The sequence below is a fragment of the Volvox carteri genome (genome assembly GCF_000143455.1).
Source record: "Volvox carteri f. nagariensis unplaced genomic scaffold VOLCAscaffold_58, whole genome shotgun sequence".
Classification (NCBI taxonomy): Eukaryota; Viridiplantae; Chlorophyta; class Chlorophyceae; order Chlamydomonadales; family Volvocaceae; genus Volvox; species Volvox carteri.
Window position 1 is genome coordinate 756,288 of NW_003307601.1, and position 16,362 is coordinate 772,649.

The 16,362-nt window shown below is 53.0% G+C and overlaps 2 protein-coding genes across 2 annotated transcripts; both read left to right on the forward strand.

Moving 5' to 3' along the window:
• Positions 1-1,197: 1,197 nt before the first annotated feature.
• efg1 (chloroplast elongation factor G) lies at positions 1,198-8,143 on the forward strand. The gene is made up of 13 exons (XM_002956148.1): positions 1,198-1,367; positions 1,452-1,551; positions 1,619-1,689; positions 1,938-2,141; positions 2,437-2,544; positions 3,344-3,461; positions 3,752-3,873; positions 4,462-4,536; positions 4,847-5,017; positions 5,385-5,676; positions 5,964-6,148; positions 6,494-6,818; positions 7,082-8,143. The coding sequence occupies exons 1-13, from the start codon at positions 1,236-1,238 to the stop codon at positions 7,504-7,506; spliced, it is 2,328 nt and encodes a 775-aa protein (XP_002956194.1). The 5' UTR covers positions 1,198-1,235; the 3' UTR covers positions 7,507-8,143.
• A 3,293-nt stretch (positions 8,144-11,436) lies between these two features.
• Positions 11,437-13,848, forward strand: VOLCADRAFT_97197 (uncharacterized protein; the record flags this gene model as incomplete). Its single annotated transcript, XM_002956149.1, has 3 exons — positions 11,437-11,544; positions 13,374-13,385; positions 13,534-13,848. The coding sequence occupies 3 exons, from the start codon at positions 11,437-11,439 to the stop codon at positions 13,846-13,848; spliced, it is 435 nt and encodes a 144-aa protein (XP_002956195.1).
• Positions 13,849-16,362: the final 2,514 nt, after the last annotated feature.

Here is a 16,362-nt window from a genome sequence, read left to right on the forward strand (position 1 = left end):
ATGCCTGCAAATCGCCATACATGCAGGATAATCAACCTGGTCACGATGTGCTCTGCTATCTGTACCCAAAGAACCCACGATACTCTGCGCCTGTTGGTGGCACGGCTTATTTGCGTCTTTCCACTGTCGCATGAAATCCCTCGTACGTTTGTAAGAAGGTCTATTTGCATTCCTTTTACATGCTGCAAGCAGTGAATTTTGTCATGGTCCGGACTCCTTTTGTCACGATGGGATTAAGCTTCCAAAAGAGTTCTAAGATGCCGTTCTAAGCAAATTGTACTCTGCAGCACGCAGCACGCGCGCGCACGCATATCCCACCACCACCCTCGGCGAAAAGCCTGACGAGAAGGCCCATTAGTGTTTAACGTAGCCTCCCTAGGCCTTTCGGTTCTACAGAGTTACCCATACTCCTATGACCTACGTCCGTGCACAACTTAAGCTCATGCACAAGCCGGGTTCACGGAAAGCGCAATGCACAAAGAGGTTCCCCTCCTTGCGTGGTGGATACAAATCCACACGTGCGAGAAACACTCCTAGAGCCCTCGTTACATTTGTCAACTATTGGGCCTTATGAGCCTCGTATGCGCATCATCAAAAGTGCAGCATGGTCTGCCTGGTTATATACCGTTCCGTTTAATAGATTAGGGTTATAGCTTCTGATGTTCGCGTTGTTAGGAAGGAGGCTCGGTTTTTTCATGGCTTTCAAGTTCAGTAATCCGTTATATTCGTTGCACTGGAAAGCCAGGCTTTGGGGACTGATGCCATCGGCCTAATTGCAGCACACATTCATATCTTTGGTTACCGTTCACTTTGCCTCTACATCACTGTAAACAAGAGGGCTTGTGCATGGGCAGTTCAACCCAGGCTATAAATAACCTTTACAGCAACCGGACAGCTTTCCAAATAAGATACCTTTATTAAGTCTCCTTTAGGTACACAGGATTTAAGTAATATCAACATTACTTAGGATTCAACGAGCGTAGGTATAGCTCAGCCAACCAAGGTGATGCAGCATGTCGTTTTATAATCACCAACAACTCATCAAAAACATATTTGCGGTTATGGAATTGTTGGGTATGGACTTAGGACCAGGCAAACTATTTTGCCGAATCGTACGGAAACATCCGTGGACCACAATTCCGTCGTGCGGTCTCTACTGCAGGCGCACGATACTTATTATTCCAGGCATCCCAATCTATGGTTACATTTCTTGTGCCTAAGGACAGAGCATTAAAATGGCTCTGAAGTCCGGCATGAAGGCGTCGACACGCCAGGCGCTAAAGCGCCAGGTGCAGTCTCCTGTTTGCTCGGCCGTGAAGGCCGTTCCTGCTCCGGTGATGGCTCTCACACAGCAGGCTGCGTTTAAGGTGCGCATATTTTTTATGGATTAGATGTCCGTCCTGCGGCGGCCGGATATGCTGACCCACAATTGCTTTACCACGTCCTTGCAGGCTGGCTGCCGGCGGTCGGCCACCACCCGCATCGGTCTGAGGCGTGCTGCTCGTATGGCTTGTAATGCCTTAGCAGCCGTGGCACCGGCCCCGACATACGGTAAGTGGCATGCAGCACAAGTTGCAGAGTGCTTCCAGCATAAATCTATCTCTATGATTTTATTCAGACACACGCCGTGAGTGGCCGCTGGACAAGTACCGCAACATTGGTATCATGGCCCATATCGATGCGGGCAAGGTGCGTGTCTCTGTGAATGACATTAAACGCGGTTCTGCGCAGTGAATATCAAGAGCCGCTACTTAGCTTCCATGACCACAATCGCATTATTTTACTTTACTGATTTTATTCTGAGCCGTATCCTTCTGAACATCAGCTTGTAACTGGGGTCCCACGGATTGGAGCCGCTCTGGGTCCCTGCAGTGTCTTAATGTCTTATTGGATACGACTTCAAATGCTTAATGGACCATCATTTTGTTTACGTGCAGACCACTACCACCGAACGTATCCTGTACTACACTGGCAAATCGTACAAGATCGGTGAGGTGCACGAGGGCACGGCTACCATGGACTGGATGGTTCAGGAACAGGAGCGCGGTATCACCATCACCGCCGCCGCCACCACCTGCATGTGGAAGAACCACCGCATCAACATTATCGACACCCCGGGTCACGTGGACTTCACCCTGGAGGTGAGGAAGGAGGGAGGCTCTTTGAGATTCAAACCTGTAAAAGTGTTTTGCCGGAAACCGGAATGGGTTTAGGATGGACAGAAGCGGGTAAAGGCACAGTTAATTTTGTCGTTGTCGTTGTGGGTAAGAAAATTATCTCACATTGGGTCGGGGATTGCGCTCGTCTGGGTTGAACGGGCGAGCGTCTTACAGGGGTCTTCCCATCCTCCCAAGCGCTTCATAATTTCCACAACTCACGCATTTGATCAAGTTACCCACGGCGACATCACACGACACGACACTATACGTCTTGCAGGTGGAGCGTGCCCTGCGTGTGCTGGACGGCGCTGTGGCGGTGTTCGACGCCGTGTCCGGCGTGGAGCCCCAGTCCGAGACCGTGTGGCGCCAGGCGGATAAGTACAAGGTGAGCTCAAGGGACACAGGTGGGGGCCGGTCGGCTCTGGGTCCTTCAGTTACTCTCCCTGAGGGGGCACTAAGCTCCCCGGGGCGTTAGGATTCGAAACCAGTGGTCCCTCCGTCGTTGGGACGTTGCTTCTTATTACCGTGGAGACTTGCGGATGAGGTTGTGAGCTGACAACCCAGATGGACATATGAATGATTGCACACCGCAGTGCTGGTCTGGAGGGTTTTCTTTTCGATTGGTCGGTGGGATGTCTGGTTCAACAACGGTGGTTGGGTGGGGTTCACACGGCGGCGACCACATGGGGCGATCTTTATGTGCTGTAAACTAGAAGCAAGGACAAGAGGAGCGAGCCGTGCTCTATTTGTACTGTACGGGGCTTATAATTGGCGGTGACTGACTTGCGACTAAGTGACGGTGACTGGAACTCTCTTCGGGGAAATTGTTCAGGGGGTACGAATTGTTTTTTGTAAGGGGTGGTAATTTTCCACGGACAGCAAGTGTCTTGGGTTTAAGCTGGGGTCCATCTGCGTATCTGGGATTTTCTTGGTGTTGCAACTGCTGGTGCATGCTTGGAGCGCACGGCGTCCTGACACAACAAGGGGGGCGGTAGAGTGGGACCTCATCCCCCGAGCCTCCAAGACGTGAAACACAGTGAAGGCTGCCTCCTTTGATTTGGGTCAGCGAGATGAGCAATCTATTTGTAACGATCTTCCAAATGTGCTTGCTCACGTGGTCTAAAGATATGCCGCTAAAGGTATGCCTTGCGCCGGCGCCCTTCGGTTTAATTCTTGAACGACAGGTTCCCCGTATTTGCTTCGTCAACAAGATGGACCGCCTGGGTGCTGACTTCTACAACTGCGTCAAGATGGTGGTCTCCAACCTGGGCGCCAAGCCGCTCGTCATCCAGCTGCCCATTGGTGCGTGGTGTGAAGTGCGCCCCTCTTGGCGCTCTTTTTGATCAACTAACCCTTCAGTCCGCGGGACTTCAGCCGTTAAAAATGCGGTCTCTGGCCTTCACGCTTGTGACTAAATATCCATATGACACATATGACACAGAAGCGAGGTCATCCGAGCCCCTTCGAGGAGCAGCGCAGCGCCGTCCACTCTGGCTGTTGTCGCTTTTCCGGCTGAAATCTCATCCTGCTGCTGAGGTAACGCTCTGTTGTACTGATGTGTAAGATGCTGGTGGTTGTGTTGTCGTCCTCAGGTTCTGAGGACCAGTTCAAGGGTATCATTGACCTTGTGAAGATGAAGGCCATTGTGTGGACCGGCGAGGAGCTGGGGGCCAAGTTTGAGGAGCTGCCCATTCCCGAGGACATGGCGGACAAGGTGCGCGGGGCGGAGCGTGGTGTGTAGCATGGGGAGGGGAGGGACGGCGCCCTGCAGCACAGGGTGCTTCTGATGATGACAAAACCTACGTCAGGCCATTGTAATGGGGGATTTCATGGTGAAGGTGGTAAGGTTGGTGGCCTGGATAGATCGTGATGCAGCAGATGATGTGACGGGGGGGAGCTGCGGGCAGTGGTGTGCTGCGATATGCAACCACGTTCAAACGGATTTCCGTGCGAGACATTACCAGAGTTTGAGGCGTGTGGAGCTAGGTCGGCGAATTGGGTCAGGCTGGGGAATCCGGCATGTGGCTAGGAGCTGCTGTATGGAAGTTGAAAGCTGTCATGTGGGGCGGGTAGGATTGTTACGAGTGGGCCATGAAATGGGCTGGCTTCGCTGATGATCGTGTAAGGCTGGCTGATAGTAACGCTGTTCCGCTATGCTATGGCTGACGCATGCCGAAGCTTGTCCTTGTTATGTGGGGAATTATGTAGGGAAATAGATTGTGCAAACGGCCCTGGTTTAATGTCTTTCACGGAGCTGTTGAGCCGTCATGCCTTCATTCCCTTTCGCAATCCTGGTCCTCAGGCCCAGGAGTATCGCGAGAAGCTTATCGACATGATCGTGGAGCAGGACGACGAGGTGCTGGAGAAGTACTTCGAGGTGGGTACCGTAACTACCCCAAGATTGTTGAAGTGGCCTGCTTCGTAAGTCCGCCCTATGCAGTTTGTTTTGGAAGGAAGCGAGGATGCGAAATAATGTGTCGCGGAGTGTAGAACGTACACATGATGAAAGTGATGAGATAGTTTTTGAGCGGGTGCGATGGCTGGGCCTCCACTGTTGAGTAAGGAACTAGTTTCATAGCGAGACGGCGATAGCATCGGTGGGCTAAGCATATCGAATTCCGCATCGTCGCCTCCTGTACAATACGTAACTCGACGTGTTGCCGTGCCCCTCTCCCCTGCTATTCCAGGGGGAGATGCCCGACGAGGCCACCATCGAGCGCCTGATCCGCAAGGGCACCATCGCCCAATCCTTTGTGCCCATTGTGTGCGGCACGGCGTTCAAGAACAAGGGTGTGCAGCCGCTGCTGGATTCGGTCATCAAGTACCTGCCCAGCCCGCTCGACATTGACGCCGTTCAGGTGGGACATTGTGAAAGGGGTTGGATGGGCACGGAACGGACGTAGGGTTCTTATTATACTTTCCCTGGTCCCCTCGGCTTTTACAGACGGCCCCTAGTTTTTTGGGCAATTGTAACTAGATATCGAAATATAAGTCCTGGTTGGCTCTTTGTGGCCTTTCCTGTGCTGAACACCAAGTTCCAAAGACACACACTGTGGCGCCGACGTGAAAGCGAACCCTTCAGTCTCGTTGAAGCTGTCTATCAATGCCAGCTGATGTGCTTTCTGAGTGCCCTGCTGCGCCGTGGTTGTTCGTCTTGTGCTGCTGTCGGGTCATTTAAATCGCCAGTAGTGAGGCACTGACGCCGCCGTCGCGGGGATCCTGCAGGGTGTGGACATGCACGACGCGGAGGTTGCGATGATCCGCAACGCCGACGACGCGGCGCCATTCTCGGGCCTGTGCTTCAAGATTATGACCGATCCTTTCGTCGGCTCGCTCACCTTCTGCCGCATCTACTCTGGCGTGTTGGAGGCCGGCTCGTACGCGCTCAACTCGAACAAGAACAAGAAGGAACGCATTGGACGCCTGATGATGATGCACGCCAACAACCGCGAGGACATCAAGGTCGCTTTCGCGGGCGACATTGTGGCCATTGGTGGCCTGAAGGACGTCATTACCGGTGAGCCGGTGGATTTCATGTGTGAAATGGACGGAAAATGGCTAGTTCTAACCTATCTACGAGGAACTTTTTATCTCCGAAGATGACAGTGGTCTATGGCAGGAATTTTGATGTGCGTGGATTTGCTTGGCGGGCTCTTTCCTGGCAAAGCTTTCAACGTGCTTCCTGTCCCTCCCGCGTCCGAACGCCTTCTTACCTGTGTCCTTTTTGGCTGCCACACAACCTCCTCGTTTCATCTTGCCGCCTTCACGCGCAAACATTACCTGCTTTCTTCCCACATCTGTTAGGTGAGACTCTGTGCGATGATAAGGCGCCCGTCATCCTGGAGAAGATGGACTTCCCAGACCCGGTCATCAAGATTGCAATCGAGCCCAAGTCCAAGGCCGACCTGGAGAAGATGGGTGTCGGCCTGAACAAGCTGGCTCAGGAGGACCCCTCGTTTAACTTCTCTCGCGACGAGGAGACTAACCAGGTGCGAGGGGGCTGTGGGCTGGTCGGTCGGAAGGGGTGGTATGATGCGGACTTTTGTATGATGCTGCTCATTTGCTGCGGTCATGATCAGGCGAGTAAAAGGCAGCTGGCATATAATTCCTGGCACATAATTCTTCGTGTTCCGAGCAAGCACCGTAAACTTAGTGTTCAGGATTTAAGCCCACGTCGTGCTGAGGCAATGCGGGCACGTGAGCACACTACCCTGCTCAGCGCCGCCGTGCCAAGTGATGGATTGTATCCCCCCTAGCTCCTTTAGATTGGAGGGTTCGCAGTGATTTGCGTCAGGTTTTTTACACACTGAGTTTACTTGTTGTGCTCTCTGTAGACGGTGATCGAGGGCATGGGCGAGCTGCATCTGGAGATCATCGTGGACCGCCTGCGCCGTGAGTTCAAGGTGGAGTGCGAGGTGGGCGCTCCGCAGGTCAACTACCGTGAGGGCATCAGCCGCTCGAACGAGGTGCGCTACGTGCACAAGAAGCAGTCCGGCGGCTCAGGCCAGTTTGCAGATGTTGCCATCCGTTTCGAGCCCGGTGAGCCCGGTACCGGCTTCGTGTTCAAGTCGGAGATCAAGGGTGGCTCAGTACCCAAGGAGTACGTGCCCGGTGTCGTCAAGGGCCTGGAGGAGTGCATGAGCAGCGGCTCCTTGGCTGGTGGGTGAATGGCGGGGTGGATAAGTGGGTGGACGAATGTACGGCTGATGACTGCCAAGTCGGAGTGACCTGTTGGAACTGTTTGCCTGTTTCCGGAGCTGTGCAGAAGCACGGCGCAGCGTAGCCTGTATGTGAGCGCGTGCATAGTTTGCAAGGAAGGATCTGGGAAGGGTTTTTGCGGGTTGCTTCCGATGCAGTCCTTTCAGTCATCACCGCTCTGACTTGAGGCGGCCCAAATAAGCTCTCCTCTCCATCGCCCATAGGTTTCCCTGTGGTGGACGTCACCTGCACGCTGTACGATGGGTCGTACCACGAGGTCGACTCGAACGCCCTGGCGTTCCAGATTGCTGCCCGCGGTGCCTTCCGCGAGGCCATGGGCAAGTGTGGCGCCCGCCTCCTGGAGCCCATTATGCGTGTCGAGGTGATCACTCCCGAGGACCACATGGGTGACGTGATTGGCGACCTCAACAGCCGCCGTGGCATCATCAACAAGTTCGAGGACAAGCCTGGTGGCATGAAGCTGGTGCAGGCATACGTGCCGCTGAGCGAGATGTTCCAGTACGTGTCGGTGCTGCGTGGCATGACCAAGGGACGCGCCCAGTACACGATGCAGCTGGAGCGGTACGAGGTGGTGCCGCCCAACATTCAGTCGGAGATCGTGGCCAAGTCCAAGGCCACCGTGGCATAAACTTTTGGTGCCAACATCTGAGACCTGATGTTATGCTGTGTACGGAGGGCAAGGTACTTGCCAAGGCTCTGCATGGCTTGGTGGATTTACCTAGACTGTTTTGACATTATGCGCAGGGCTTTACTCGAGGGAAGGGCGGTGTATTTGTCACATATAATGTGGTTTTGTGGTGGTAGCGGTGACAGGGAACGCTGGTTGTGGTGATTCTGGCACGTTGCCGGCACAGGGCTGGTTCAATTACTTTCAGCATCTTGAATGGAAGGAACGCATGTGTAGTTAATGTGTGGCGGTGGAGTGGGAGACGTTGATCGTGAGGTAGTGACCGAGTCCCCAGTGGCAAAACCGTATGTTCGAGTTCCAGGTTGGGGACGCGACATTCACAACGGTCGGGTTGGTTAGCTAGTGGACATAACGGTGAGTTAACACGCGTCCGTTTGCAGCGCGTCGGTGCGTGACGAATTGTCTGCCTAGCATGCAGCCTCAGTTTTGGTGAGCATTGGAGAGGTGAGCAATGTGGGTGAAGGAAACGGAGGGATGTGTGACTCTATACTGGCGAAATAGGCTAAGCTGATTGTAATTGTTGGGCCTGCGACGGTCCAACTCTTATGTTCAATTATTCCATTAAGATGAATTCAGGATACGTCCAATTCTTCCGACAAGATAAACTTTAGCAAAACCAAAACACCTTTTCCCGGTAAAACTACAATAACTTGGGAATAAAACTGAGATGATCTTTGGCAATACTGTGGTAGCAATAGTTGAGCAGTAATGCATGACTATGGATACGATACATGTTTTTCATGCCGCTGTCATGTGTATGCATGGCGGATTTCGGGTCAGCCGATTCAGCGTACCACTGTGTACAACATTTCCTGGCACAGAACAAGCTTCAAGGGTACCGGGAAAATAATATTGAAACACTAACATCTCCCGCGACACTTCTGTGCAAATAATTTTTTTACTAGTACATGTTCTGAAATGTGCTTTCAGAGGTAGAATGATGTAGAATCCAAGATTCGTTGAGTTAAACGTCAACACTCTCACTGAGATATACACAAATTACAAATTTGACCTATTCACCCTATGCACCGAACATGATTTTTCAGGCCACGGCAGGTCTTCTGCAAAACTGTGACATACGTCGTAATGAACATCAACCCCTAAGCAGGGTAACAACGGAAAAAATTGTTCTGAAAGACAATGCGTCAGTCAGCAGTTTAGATGCGTCAGTCAGCAGTTGCAAATCATTTCCATTTATTGGACAGCACAGCACGCCTTGCTTTCGTCGCTGCAACCCAAAGCCTTCACCCCGCCACAGCCGGGAACATGGGATCAATCCGCAAATACACATTTCGCCGGGAGAGGGAATCATAAGCATCTCGTCAACATGCTGTTAATCAATATGCGGCAACCCCATGACATGTTCAACGTCTCTGCGCCCACAAAGCCGCAGGTGCACTGAAGCGCTTTGGTATGGGAACTCCCGCTCATGAATTGTTGAGCGTGACCAAAGCGTGACCAAACTTTGCCTGCGACTAGGACGGCCGCCGAGCTTTTGCGCACAAAAGACAAAGTGTGCGCCAATCCATGCTAACTACAAACCCACGTCATCCATCTCCGATCAACCAACCGTATAACCAACACCTCCCATCCCTCCCCCGGCAGTATCATGCTGTGCATATTAGTTCCCCAACCCCCGCATTGGTTCGAGTACACGTGTGTAAGCGTGATGGGTACACAAACACAAACACAAAACTCGTGCAAGCCAGGATCTGTCGCCAACCCCAGAATACATTAACACCATTCGCGCCCACCAAAATAATATCACGCGCATGTAGGAAAACTATCAAACAGTGAGAAACGTACCTTGACTCAACCGCCACGACCTAGTACAGCAGGAGCGCAGCACAGTCTCTTATAATCCTGCAGCCGCATGCCTGATGCGGTGCACAATGCCGGGGTAGCTGCAAGCGGCGGCGATGGTTTGCACGACAATACGACGGCAAGATGTTCAACGTCAATAATCTGGGCTTCGACTTCAGTGCTCGTCGGTTCCTCCCATGTTGTCCCGTCAGCATGTAATACACATGTAAAACTGGCTGTAATACACATGCCGGCCCGTTCCGTTCACGGTGCTAAAGTTCCATCCCAACACATCAACAAGATCAACAAGATTTTGCTTGCGGCCGCTCTACCAAACATGAAGCCAACATCTGTTCAACATCAACACCAGCCACTTACCGCAATGACTACAAGGACTGTAATAATTTTTTACACATCCAAAACAAGCCTTACAACGTCGTGTAACCTTTTGAAACGCACTCTGCCCGGTGTACTCTTGAGTGTCCAAAATGCAATCGCAGTTAGGACATGCCTGCCGGGTACATCTTGCTGATGCATGGTATGTTGGCGAGCTACTCCCCAGTTTTTCCCCGCAGCTGACAGCTAGTCGTACATCAACCCTTGCAGACGGACAAAACAACGTTCTTCGTCTTCACACCTTGAGGATGCAGTACGCCATGAAGTACAGCATCATCGCGCCCCCGGACGCCACCAAGTTCTGCGCCACAGAGTCACCTGTACAGCACCAGCACCAGCACCACAATTAACACATGCTCTGCCGTATTACGTATTGACGTAGGACGCCGGCATTGTGTAAGCTTTAGCCGCTCATGTACTCAGAAACGAAGTGAGAGGGTATGCGCGTCCCAAGCGGAAGACAGCAAGCCACACGGCGGTCAGGTGGCTATACTGCCAGAGGCTATACGGCTGCTTCGCCTGCGAGTGCTCAAAATAAGTTGGCAACAGCAAGTATGACTGTACGCTATTAGTGCGAAAAACTCGCTTCATGGAACGGGAGACATCGGTGAAGCATGGGGGGGAACCAAGCGCCTCTTTAATACACAAGCTTAAGGATTTCGTCAGAAGCTCATCACGACTTGCAGATAGCTATTGGCCCTCTGGCAAACGCACGACTACCGGCGATATACCCCCAGGTCCTCGTGCGCTTCCCTCGGGGTCCCTCAGGGATATCCGTCCAGGGGTATGTACCCTGCCTCGAGCGACACATTCCAACTTGGCTGCACATTCTGGTCCCATTTAGGCCTCCCCTAGGCGAGGTGACCCATGGTGCTCAACATCCTAAACGCCGTACCCCTTAGCGCTCTGTTGGCTCCATCAAAACGCTGATTGAAACTGCCTGAAACTGCCTAACAGACACAAGTCTGGATGCCCGTCCTGGAGTTCTCCCCCCGAAACTGCCGATGTGCGCACCTTGGTCAATCATCCGCTCCATCTCACAGACGCGCTCGTAATAACGATCGACCTGGAATTTGTTTTGGTTGGACCGGAGGGGGGCTGCGTTAGTTGAGTTTCCACTTCCTTTTTGTAAGCTTGGGCTTAGGTCTTCCATCTGGTCCCCCTTCGCTCCGTCACCGGGGGAGTAAGCTAAAGTGGATTTACGTATGCCGAACAATGTACAAGCGGTGCAGTAGAATGTGCCAGCTGACCGGACGCGCAAATGTTGGGGACATGTACGTTGCTGAGGCGCGAGCATGTATAGCAACACCGTGCCCGCACCTTATCAGAATCCAGGCCATACACTTCGAAACACTGGCGCCGCTCCGAGGCCGTCCGGGCTGTGCTGCAAGCCTCATATGCATCCCTACAAGGGGTTAGGCACGATACAAGAGAAAATTTCAGGCATTACCTGGCGTCATTTGAAATGCCAGGAGATATGGATAACAGCAAACCTCACAGCCTAAGGGGAAACACTACATCATTTTCAAGGAAGCAACTCGAACCTTCGTCACGCAACAAACCCTGCAACTAGGAGACAGTCATAAGATGCATGCCAAACGTACGAGATGGAAGGGTCTACACAGATCTGATGCAGCAGAGGATGTGGAAGGTAAAACATGTGTTTCGGAAATGGAAGCCCCACGTCAGCAGCACAAGGAAGCGCGCTTCCGCACTTCGTCGGGCCGCAAATATGATATCCGCGTCAGAAAACCATCTACTTCATCCAAAGGTTCCCAGGTGAGCTAGTTGAAGCCCAGGCAGTCTTTTACCTGACGTCGTTTAGTGATAAGCTGACCGGTGACCCGCTCAACTGGAACACCCCAGAAACGTTCTGGTTTGAGTCTGGACGCCGCATTCCTCCATGTCCATTATGAGAAATGGCTCCGCTTGCGGAAGCATGCACAAAGACAATCCTTGTTCGCGTGTACCGTGACAACAGTCTTTTATTCGCAATGCATCTTGTAAGAGATGCCATTTTGTGCCTGTCGGTTGTCTAACACGCTTCCCTTTCTTGGAGTTTAATAAGCCTGCATTTAGCTCGCGTGAGCGAACAGTTTGACTGAAAATTACAATCAATTGTCATCAAACAATCCCTTTAGCATGCGATAAGCAGGGGCCCATTTCCTCCTTCCCGTCATTAGGTGGATACGGAAATTACGGAAACTCGGAAAGGGTTTACGGTTTCGCCCAGACCATAAGTCCAAAGCCTGTCATAGTTTCCGGACACACCTACAGCATGGGGTTGTTGCGAATGGCGTTAGATATCCTATGATCTTAAAGAGGGATTTGACTTGTGAGCTTACAAGTAACCGACATATGTCCGTATGCAGTGAAGTCATCTTGTCCTGCCTTCTTCATCTCTCATTTTGCTTTTTCTTTTCTTGTATTGCATACAAAACGTTTCCGCTACCGGTGACCGACCGGCCGGGGAACTGTCACACGAAAGATGTCGTTGCAACGTTAATTCGTGACCTTTAAGTCCGGATCCCTCAGTCTACAAGTGCAGTCGCAGATCCCTACAGCCATTCGTAAGCGCTCATGCAGGCAGCGTGCGCACCGGGATTTTAAGGCGCGATGGTTCGTCAAAAAATCCCCACAGACCCCACAGTTTCGCCACACAATGCTTCGAGTCCACCACTTTCGACTCAAACAAAAGCAATCCAGCATAATACTGCATCATTTCAAGGCGCTAATTGCTCCGCAACTCTCTGCACGGCCCTGCATTATTCAACTCAAAAAAACGCACCTAGGTGAGCAGCATAGAAGCCGTGGCGATCTGAAGGCCCGTGCTGCTTAAGCCGGCTGGCCTCCCGCGGCCACCCCCGCTTTTAACCCCCGCTTTTACACGGTAACAACAAAGCGGTGGGTCAACGCTTTACCTGTTAATACCCGCTTTACCTGTTATGTCACCTAGGTATGCTAGCTTCCAATTTTCCAAAGCGAAGAGTCCTCTGGAAGCTTCGTTCTGATCCCGAGCACGCTAAAGCACGTCCCAACACTGAACCGATGTCGGGCGGACCCCATGCAACCAGCAAATCACCCTCTTCAACAGTCCCCTCACAAGCTACCACTCCCCAACCTCTCCGAGCATGGCCATAGCTCGGGGCCCCTGGGCAGAACAAAGTAGTCGCCGAAGATGAAGAAGCGGCCCAGCGTGCCAGCCCCCTCTCCCTCTCCCCTTCCCTTCTCCAAGCCCCACTCATTACAACCTTCCCTTCCCAGGACCCCAAGACTCGTAATATACAACCCTTTCCCGTAGCGCCAGTGTGCTGCGTAGGTTGGGGATCAATGCTCCGCAAGAAGGAAACTTCTCCACGTCCCCACACGCTTTCCTCTGTAGAGAGGCGTGCGACATGCCCATCAAAGAGTACTCTAGCGCGCCACCTGGTTTTCCCCCTACCTCCTCAACACCAAGCTGGAATCCCTATTTGCACTGCTCCGACGCTTTTCTCCCCCCCCCCCAAACCCTGAACAAGAAGCTCTGGCTCCCAGACGCCCCTTTCCCTCCATCCACACCCGCCTCCTCCGCCACCACCACCACCCCGATCCCCCTCGCACGCGTCCAGCTGGATGCGCCCGTAGGCCTCTCCCCATACACCGAACAGAGGGTATACGGGCCCCACCGCTATACGGCCTCTTTGCCAACAAACCCTCGTTCCGTCCGAACCCGCACATTGGAGGGCCTCTCCCCCCCTTCCTGAGCGGCTGCCCCATGTGCCTGTGGAGACCATCCCGACATGCTTCCAGTCGGAGCCCAGCACGTGCCGGTATGACCACGACTCCACCCGACGCCGTCCGGGCTGCCGCCTCTCGCCGGCGCTGTTCCTGGAACCAGGGTGCTGCCGGTGCTCGGTATTACCGGATCCGCCACCGACCCGACAGTGCTGGGGGACACAGAAGCCCGTGTTCAGCACTATGCATTATCTCACGAGTGTACGGATGCAAGTTTTGGGCAACGTAGCTCTTAGTCACTTGGGCGACAACAACGCTGATACCACTACGCCGGAAGCCGTACACACCGGCACCGCCAAGATGTTGTGAGATCCCGCCAGCGATGCGCTTCCTCCCCTGCGCACACGCTGCACTGCACGTCGTCGACCCTGCCTGTCATTGTGCCACATGCCTGCGCCGCGTCGTACAAACATCACCTCACAGCATTATCACTTTCGGCATTTCCCTCATCGCGGCTCAGATCATTAAAACTACCTCATACAGTATCAACATTAGGGTTATGTTCATGGTCCTTGCTCATACGGCCTCTTCGCACTTCTTTGGTTTCTGTAATAATACCTTTTTGCCGCGTTTCTGCTCCAATACCTTTTCCGTACCTTTTCCGTACCTTCACCGCTGCCCATATATTTCCTACGTCGTCTTCTATCTTCCTCTATTTTCACTTCGTTCACATGCGGTCAGTCAACCTTCGGCTTTCATGGGAAGGGCCCGTTAAGGCCCTCTCGCGGGGCCACCTACCCTCTGCTTGTCGTTCGTCACATTGCACGCGCTGTGGTGGCCTGGGGCTCTGCTTTCTCCGCTAGCTTAGGAGGTATTAAGAAACTATTTTTTTAGATTATATTTTTATGTGACTCTAGTTGCCCCCGTTGTCTTTAGTCGGTTCTAGTCGCCCACCACCTAGTCGCCCTCCGCCCCACACCGCCGCTTGTTTCTACGGGCTTTTGACATCACGCTCTTACTTCAAAAACTACGCTATGCAATTCAAGCAGCTGCGTCTACCTATAGTTTCATTGGAAAATCCTAATGACATATCGCTGGTGACTACGGAGCTCGCTTTGGGGTCAAGATATTCTGCAGTGTACCCCCACAATCGGCATTTCCCCCATATCACGGCTCAGATAATCCAAACACACGGCCACACACAGTGCTCTGTACGGCACACAGAAAGGAAGTGAAGGCCTTCCTGGGAGTTTTAATAAGTCCAGAGAGTCTGGTCTGGGCGACACTACTGTCTTATTCACTTTAAGGTCCTGGATTCGATACCTGGGGAGACCCCAGACATTGTCGGGAGCGTGAGGTTATGGCTAGCTGCTGAGATGCGGAGTCGAGATCACAGTTGATGGATCGAGATTGGATTGGTGGCGATTGCTGAACCCTCTGTCTCTGCGGATGTTCGGGTGAATGGATGAGGAGGGATCCAAGATGGCATGATCGCCTTGGACTTCCAGTTCGTATGGCGTAGTACAGTGTGGTAATGGTGGATGGTGCTGTATGGTATGATAAATCGTAGAAATGACAATGTGTTCAAATGGCCCAGAAGCCTCCCACTCTGTAACAATTCAAAAAAATAATAAGTCCAAGAAGGCAACCAACCGTACAAGGGGGTTTTACGACTCAACAAGGCTTCATAAGGCCCCAACTCTCCGCCGCCGGCCCCTCACCCCATAGGGCCCTCCTGCTCCGTAAGAATTGCAAGAGGGGCCGGAAGAAAGACACAGCAAGATGAGAAGAGAGTCGGAGGGGGTGAAGGAGACACCCCGCGGGGTTATTTTCGCGCCGCGCAGCACTCCGCAGTTCTCACCCCCAGCTAGTTTCCCACCACCACCACCACCCTCGCTAATACCACCATCAACACTACCAGCATCACCACCCACCCACCCACCATATAAACATTGCTGACCATAAACATAACCAGCAGCACAGCAGTAGCAGTACCAGTAGCAGTAGCAGTATTGGTAGCAGTAGCGAACAATGGAAAGGACAACTAAGAACGCCAGCTGGACGAGGTCAACACCGCCAATGAAGGCAGTAGCAGGCGCACCAACACCCAATAGGAAAAAACTGCAGTCAACCCCGTTCCCCATCACACATCATTACATACGTACAAACATACATACACATACACATACACGTACACACATACAGTCATACACGTACACGCAAGCGCGCATACGTCAGTGCACCATGCACCCACACAAACCCAAACCGCTTGGTTCAATACGCCCTGTCGCAATACACATTACATGCACATGCATACCAACATACCGGCGCATCAGTACTGAGGCGCGCGCGCCACATACACACACACCACCACCACCACCTCACGCCGCAACGTATCCCTCTCTTCCATCTCCCCTAGCAGGGGCAGTGTGACGTCGCCCACCAAAACGCCTCGCCCAGCCCCACAACCTCACCCTACCACCCTCACCCTCATCCATACGTTCCGCTCACACGCAACGGTGCGGCGGGGCCCCCCCACAAACGCACACGAGGCGCGAGCCCAGGAGCGACCAGCCGCTCGTTCGCCGGCTAGCTAGCTCGCCTGCTCTGGGCTGGGCTGAGAGATAGGCCTATGGCCCTGCTGGCGGGAGTATGCGAAGAACCTGCCCAGCCATACGGATTCCTCCTCCCCCTCCCTCTCCCCCCTCCTCCTCCTCCTCCTCCTAGGCCTCAACGCGCATTCGCATTCGGTCAACATCGCAATTCGGTACCTCTTCGCCCCTTCGACTCCGCTAGACCCCCAACCTAACGACATACATCCGGCGCTCTAACCGCTGTCTATCTATCGTTATTCCTCATCTCGTGCCCAACACGTTCACGCCA

Coding starts and splice junctions, on each gene's coding strand:
- efg1 (XM_002956148.1), top strand. CDS start 1,236: ATGGCTCTGAAGTCCGGCATGAAGGCGTCGACACGCCAGGCGCTAAAG. Junction 3,874..4,461: donor CCGAGGACATGGCGGACAAG/GTGCGCGGGGCG, acceptor CCTGGTCCTCAG/GCCCAGGAGTATCGCGAGAA. Junction 5,018..5,384: donor TCGACATTGACGCCGTTCAG/GTGGGACATTGT, acceptor GGGATCCTGCAG/GGTGTGGACATGCACGACGC.